Source organism: Amia ocellicauda, chromosome 21 (genome assembly GCF_036373705.1).
Source record: "Amia ocellicauda isolate fAmiCal2 chromosome 21, fAmiCal2.hap1, whole genome shotgun sequence".
Lineage (NCBI taxonomy): Eukaryota > Metazoa > Chordata > Actinopteri > Amiiformes > Amiidae > Amia > Amia ocellicauda.
The window spans coordinates 13,350,604-13,358,321 of record NC_089870.1 but is presented as its reverse complement, the minus strand read 5'-3'; the positions used below and the strand labels follow the sequence as shown (position 1 = coordinate 13,358,321).

The 7,718-nt window shown below is 40.2% G+C and overlaps 1 protein-coding gene across 1 annotated transcript; it reads left to right on the top strand.

Annotated features, from left to right (window-relative positions):
- Positions 1–4,419: 4,419 nt before the first annotated feature.
- ora6 (olfactory receptor class A related 6) lies at positions 4,420–5,322 on the top strand. Its single transcript, XM_066695044.1, has one exon. It carries the CDS (start codon positions 4,420–4,422, stop codon positions 5,320–5,322), a length of 903 nt encoding a protein of 300 aa, XP_066551141.1.
- Positions 5,323–7,718: the final 2,396 nt, after the last annotated feature.

The window sequence follows — 7,718 nt, the reverse complement described above, 5'->3', positions numbered from 1 at the left end:
TGCTTCTTGCCATTTGTGGCGAGGCTGTAGGGTTGGGAGATATTCCACTATCCAGCAATTCCAGAATGTGTTGGCAAAGCTCTGCACTTGTTTCCACTGTTGCTTGTAGATGTAATTCTCAGTGAATTATCCTGGAGGAGGCACACCGACATTTTGGGTGAGCAGCATTGCAGGGGTTAAGATGTACAGTGAGTCTGGATCAGTGGAAACTGGAACAAGGGGTCTTGCGTTGATGATGGCTGAAACTTTGGCCATGAATGTGCAGAGGACTTCATGAGAAAAATGAGAAGGCTGAGTCTGCAACAGCATGGCCTCTAAGATGCTGTGTGCTACTCCTATCATGTGCTCCCATACCCCTTCCATGCATGAAAAGTAGGGAGGTCTCAGTTCTAATTCGCAAGCCTTTATCACTCAGGAATTTCTGTACGCTGGTCCCCATCCTCTCTTATTCAGCTTGTGATGGATTCATGAAGCACACTTGATCAATCTCCTTCCACCAACTATCCAGAGCCCCGCTGTTTTGATTGCTCCTTCGGTGAAGAGGCAGCCTTGGTTCTTGACCTACTCATGATGATGCCACACTAGTAGTAAGAAAATGTGATGGCGACCAGGTGATATGAGAGGGTTCTTCTCACCTCTGTCCAGCTGTGCATATGATAGCTGGTCTCCTATTTTGATTAGACCATCCTCATCTAGAATGGGGTTCAGCTTAGTAAGCAAACTGTTCTTTGGAATCTCTCTTTTTTTTATGAGCTCATTGAACTCCTCAGGGTGGGCCTCTTTTTGAATAAGCAGTTCACAAATCTGATGCCAACCACTACATTGGTCTGTTTAACTTCTGGGCAGGGTGGTGCAGGAGTGAACAACATGGTTGAGGAAAGCACCGGCTTTTAAAAGTGATTTCCAGGCGGCATAAATAAACTGTTTGACCCATTAAACCTGCAATACCATGTTCTAGTAACACAGTAATAATTGCATTCTCTGTCCCTGTGTACTCCTATTTCCATTTACTCAGCAGTTCTCAGGAGACATGTTCTTATGCTGCAACATGCATCTAATTAGCTTCATTATTATTCCTTTGGGCTTTCAGACACAGTATGAAATATCTGTAATAGGGGTTAAAACTCATTGGTTCTGTTATAACAGTTGACTATACATTAACCTATCCCTCAAAAATACATTAATCCATATACAGAAGGTTGCTTAACAATATCCCAGGCATACTGAGAACCAGACCTAGATTAGTCAGGTCAGGACTATACTTCAAATTTCTATTGTTTGTCTTTGATGAAGAATATGGCCACTTGAAATTGCTAAGATATAGTCATTCCCTATTTGGTACATCTTGTTGCTAGGCAGCTTCTTTTCCAAAATACTCTACATGAATTATATGCCAATAAATATAATTTTCTCCAAAGACAACTCTGAGCAAGTAGGCATGTCAAAATGCATTAAAGTAAACACACCTACAGTAAGTATAAATTTAGTGGCTATGTCCCCTGTGAAAATGCATCAAGTCTTAGTGTTTCTATCAAATATGCTGGGCCATTGCATTTACTAATACAGCTATGTTTTATATTTACATTTTAGATACTGTATTACTGTATATTTATATAATAAATAGTTAAATAGAAAAAATAGTTCTCAGCTTCCATGAGGTTGACAGACTTGCCACAGCAAGAAACCTTCAGTTGAGGGCTGAAACAGACCTGAGCATTGAACTAAGATCAGTAGATAGCAACATGCTTCATCTCGCAGTTGTGTAACAGCTGACTAGCAGCAGAGCGCAGTGTCTCAGAGGAAATTATGGATGGATGCCATTTCTGAAATACAAATCACAAAAACTATTATTTTGTGACCATCTGTATTATTAATAAATATATATTTTTGGCAGCATGTTTTGAATGCAAGATTACAAAATATTCTTTTTAGCTGTTTTGTTTTAATTGTTCATAATTCTGTTTTGATTCTTATGGCGAAATCTGGTGCTTCTAGCTATCTTCTTGTTGCAGGGGTGAGTCACCCTTGTTTTCTCAAGATATATTAAAAGTGGGAAAAAATGTCATTATCAGTTAAAGGTTAAGAAAGCAATAGCCATAAAATGTTACAGCCATGCCTCAAAGTTGAGCAACCCGAATCTTGGTGCAGAACTCTGCATTAGATTGATCTAAACTCAATATGTGCAATAAAGTCACTATTAACAATAACGCTAACCTTTCTGTGTTTTAATGCAATGGGTTATATTAAAAGAAACATTATATATGTACACCGATCAGCCATAACCTTATGACCACTGACGGGTGAAGTGAATAACACTGATAATCTCGTTATCATGGCACCTGTCAGTGGGTGGGATATATTAGGCAGCAAGTGAACGTTCTGTCCTTAAAGTTGATGTTTTAGAAGCAGGAAAAATGGGCAAGCGTAAGGATCAGAGCGACTTTGACAAGGGCCAAATTGTGATGGCTAGATGACTGGGTCAGAGCATCTCCAAAACTGCAGCTCTTGTGGGGTGTTCCCGGTCTGCAGTGGTCAGTACATATCAAAAGTGGTCCAAGGAAGGAAAAGCGGTGAACCGGCGACAGGGTCATGGGCAGCCAAGGCTCATTGATGCACGTGGGGAGCGAAGGCTGGCCTGTGTGGTCCGATCCAACAGACGAGCTACTGTAGCTCAAATTGCTGAAAAAGTTAATGCTGGTGCTGATAGAAAGGTGTCAGGACACACAGTGCGGCGCAATTTGTTGTGTATGGGGCTGCGTAGCCGCAGACCAGTCAGGGTGCCCATGCTGACCCCTGTCCACTGACGAAAGCGCCTACAATGGGCACGTGAGCATCAGAACTGGACCACGGAGCAATGGAAGAAGGTGGCCTGGTCTGATGAGTCACGAGTTCAAGGTGTTAACTTGGCCTCCAAATTCCCCAGATCTCAATCCAATCGAGCATCTGTGGAATGTGCTGGACAAACAAGTCCGATCCATGGAGGCCCCACCTCGCAACGTACAGGACTTAAAGGATCTGCTGCTAACGTCTTGGTGCCAGATACCACAGCACACCTTCAGAGGTCTAGTGGAGTCCATGCCTCGACGGGTCAGGGCTGTTTTAGGACCTACACAATATTAGGCAGGTGGTCATAATGTTATGGCTGATCGTTGTATATACATATATATATATATCATATTCATTACCTTTACCTTTAACTGTATCTCTAATGAAACCTCTTGATAACGCACATCCATCCTTCAGTCAAACCCACACCTCAAACCTTAAACCGAGGCCAGCCCTAAAACTACATTCATGTGAGCTTTGCAATGAGATGTATAAACTTCTGCTCTCTTTCCTTTAATAACATTTCTGCAGACCATCTGAAGGGAGGTTGTGGACCACATGTTCAGAGCCTCTGGATTATTGTATTCTTGGACTCCATTACTACCTATTAATTAGTTTATGTATGAAAACTTGATTTTGTAGACTGAATCATCACTTAATAAATAATGTCATAAAAATCTGATACGAAATACTTAATAAAATATCATAAAATGGAATGAACTGATATGTCCGATTTTTTATATGGTTGCCAAAAAACTTCCAGAGCCTAACATAAGGGCTGTTGAATTGATTATACATTAGAAAACATTACCTTTTTGTCTCCTTGTGTTACACATAGGGGAAAGATGCATTGTTTACTGTAGGTTGTATGTATGATAAAGCAGTTGCTAAGGAGATTGGTTTGAATAAATGATCACCGTTCTCTGGTGCATGCTGGGTTTGCTTTTGTTTATTGCCACAGGACCTCTGCATGGCGTGGCACAATAACGAGAAGGTGCATTTCCAAATTGAATCAACGGTGCGTACTAAACTTTTGACACTAAATGGAACACGCTCATTAAAACGTTTACCCACACCAGAGCTGAGTTAGCACTGCTAATGGAAAAGCTAACCCCAGGGTCCCGGTATAAATATATCCATTCAACACAGGAGCCTTGGGGCGCTTCAATTCAACACAGCTACAGGACAACGGCTCTTCAACAAGTCTGCAGAAATGTATGGCAGCAAGCAACCTGAAAAGAGCAGCCTTATAGTTGCATATTCGCTTTTTTCAGAAACCCTGTTTAAATTGATGTGGTGATATAGAAATTGTTAAAAATCAGCCCCCCTTGTCTCATTTTGACATTAAGGATGGAAAAGGGACAACGAGCAATTACACGAATCCCAGTCCCAAGCTTCCTGTGCTTCCCTTTTTCCAGGGGGATAGAAGCGAAAGGACTTCACTTCCTTTATCTACTATAACCACAGGCAGTGTGATGTTACTTCCACTTGGGTGCTTAGGAGCAACAGGTACACTTAAGGGGAGAAACAGTAGAAAGACAAAGACAGCTGTACAACGCTTGCGAACATTTCTTGGTTCTTGCTTCCAGTCAGATGGATTCATTTTCTGTAGGGCTCTTCGTCTTCAGATGCCTGATATCTGTGGTGGGGATTGTGGGGAACAGTATCCTAGTAGTGTCCACTCTCAAACATCCTACCATCAAGACATTTGAAGTCTTTATACTGGGGCTGACTGTTTCCAATTTCGAGGGCATCCTCGTTGTGAATATCTCTGACATCATGATCAATTTTGGAGGCCAAAAACTGGATGAACTGTCCTGCAGGATCCTGAGGTTTATGACTGTCCTTGGAGAGACAGCAACTATCCTCTTCACTGTATTGATCTGTGTCTTCCGCTACCAGAAGCTGAGAGATGCAGAAGTTCTGGGCCATCTGCATGCCCTCTTGGATAACCTCCGACTGGCCTGGGCTTTGACCGGATTGTGCTTCCTTATGGCAGTCTTTTTCAGTCTGCCTACTTACTTCATAGAAATGCACGAGAAGGTGAACAACAGCAACACAACCAGCAGCTGTTCCTCAGACGTCTTCCAGTGTCCCAGACTGAACTGTGCAGTCAATAAAGTCATTTACAAATCCCTCTACCTGCTGCTCAACAACCTGATCCCCCTCATCACCGTCACAGTGACCAGTGCCCTCACTGTGAATATCCTTCTTCGCAGGCGCAATGTGGTGATCAGTGAGTTTGCCGGTCAGTCCCCTGCTGTGCATCACCAAAGTCATCATTTCTGGAAGAGCACCAAAGCTGTCTTGGCAGCTATGTGTATTTTCCAAGTGGACTGGACAATGTACCTGATACTCCACTTAGCATTGGACTCTAGCCAGCTTGCGTCCTGGTCAGAAATTGAATTTTGTATATTAACAATCTATAGCACTATCAGTCCTTATTTGTACATCATTGGGAATAACATCTTCTCACGGAAGAGCACACTGCACTGAACAGTACTATACTTTGCTGCTTGTCCGTCTTTGTCTGTGGCTCACTTAGGAAACATTAAATGTAAAAGAAACTAAAATAATGGACACTAAAGATGATTTTATTGGTAGGATCGGTGCTTTGTCATTTGTTTCTTCTGAAGTGTAATCTTAAATCGTTTTTTCACTAATAACACTTTTTAAAGAACATCACCTACTCAAGATTAGTTATTGTATTTAATTTCAGATTTTATGAGCAACATATTGGTAAAATAAATAATATTCTTTCAATTACATTTCTGAAGATCTTTAAACAACTTGATACAGTTTAGTGAATGAAATGAAAGTGTTGTGTTAAAACGTATCTTTTCATATCTTTATCAATAAAGTGTAGAGCACATTTTTCACTTGCATTCAAAATGTTTCCTATTGTTCAGTGATTTATCAGAGAACATTCATTTCATAGATCTGATTTCTATCTACAACATGTGACATTAAAACGTGAATATCTAAGATATGAAAAGAATGCTGTTAATACAATTTTGCTCATATAGAAAGAGTATTTATAATAACTGCCTTTTAGAGAAACATATGCCACTATATTATTATTTATTAAGTAATACATGTTTAGGTAATTGCCTGGGAGTGCTTTTCCCCTTTGGCACTAGAGGGTGCTAGACACATGAAGTAAACCAAGCTGGCGTTGGGCCTTGGCCCACTCACCATTAGTCATGAGTGCTTAAGTGACGATTTGGAGATGTTATTGCATTGATTTGACTAGCCTACCAACCTCTGTCTGCATTAGACCACAGAATAAATACGTTTTTCCCTCATCACATAAATAAGGGCCCCTAGACTCGTGATATGAATATTGCAATTGAACATAATTACAAGATTTCACATTAATCACAGCGCAAAGTCTCCAAGTTAAGCTTGTTAACCACCGAGGCAGCGTTCAACACAAAGACGCCTCCATTAAACAGATAGGTGAAGAGTGTCACCATAGCAACACAATATGACCAGTAGGCAGCGTTGTGTGAATTCTTCTCTTGTGCCAGAGATGAAAAAGTTTTTTTTATTGTCCCCTAACACATAAAGGGAGCCTACACAAATGCCAGATTGCTATTAAAACAATACAATACAAACAAGAACTTAGTACAAAAAGATTTTGAAATGGAGCTGACTGACACTCCTGTTTGCCTGTACACTGTTACAGAATTTCCATTTTAATGGCCTTGAATTTGTTTGTTAAGCTAACCAGCTTGGCCCTGCCAATAGACTCCAACCACAGCATGTAAAATGAACCCATTTCTACGAATGTAGTATAGTAATATAGCAATATAGGTATAATAACAACAGGGGGAAGGGTAGGTAGTATCGGGGAGATGTACCTTTTCTCAAACAGCATCGATGGCAACCTGTGAATAATAATAATAATAATAATAATAATAATAATAATAATAATAATAATCATAATAATAATCATAATAATAATCATAATAATAATCATAAAAGCAATCAATGAGCAGCTTAAAAGATTTAGACTGATTTAAGATGGGAAGTATTTCTTAGCAGCTTTTATTTCAAGGGTTTCCCTACCTTTTGTTTTTGTTTTCTATTATTAACATATTCTTCATTATTCATTTCCCAGATTGCTCTCATTGCTGTATTAAGGAAGCAGACTTGGCTTTGTGTGTGTGTCTCATGATTATTCGTACTTGGAAAGGTCAAATGAGTAAGAATCGAGGTGGAGGTCATTTTGTTGATCACAGGGCCTGGGCCAGATTTCCTGTGGCAGGGTTTACCGTTTCTGCAAATGCTAGGTGCAGTGGGCAGAAACCTGAGCCAGTGCCAGCATGAACAGTCAGTCTGCTGCACTCGCCTACTTTCTTTCCAATGCTACTGCTGTTATACAATTACAGTCAGAGGTGTTTGTGACTCAGAAGTAACTAAGGTTCATAATACTAAAACAAAGAGAATGAGGCAAGGCTGAGATATTCATGTGGCTCCGTTCCAGTATTTACAGACCGGACTGGTAGGAAACGTTTCTGCATCTGACGTCTTAAGAGATACACTCATGTGAGTAATGGGGAAGTTAAATATAAATTGAAGGTGTGGCTTCCAAACCCAATGGAATGCAAGTGTAAACAAGGACAACAAACCAAACAAGAAAAAGTAAATCACACATTCAACTACACAATGGAATCCTGAAACTGGATATAGCCATCAACCAATCAACCAATCAACCAATCAATCAATCCATCTCTCTGTCTCGTGTAACAGGACAGCTGGAAACTATTATTAGAGAAATGACTTCTCTTGCTATTGAATGTTGAATGTAAAGACAAAGCTTGTGGTATATAATGTGTTATATTAGAAAGAACTGGAACTCATTTCTAGTGGTTCAATGTGATTTGAGT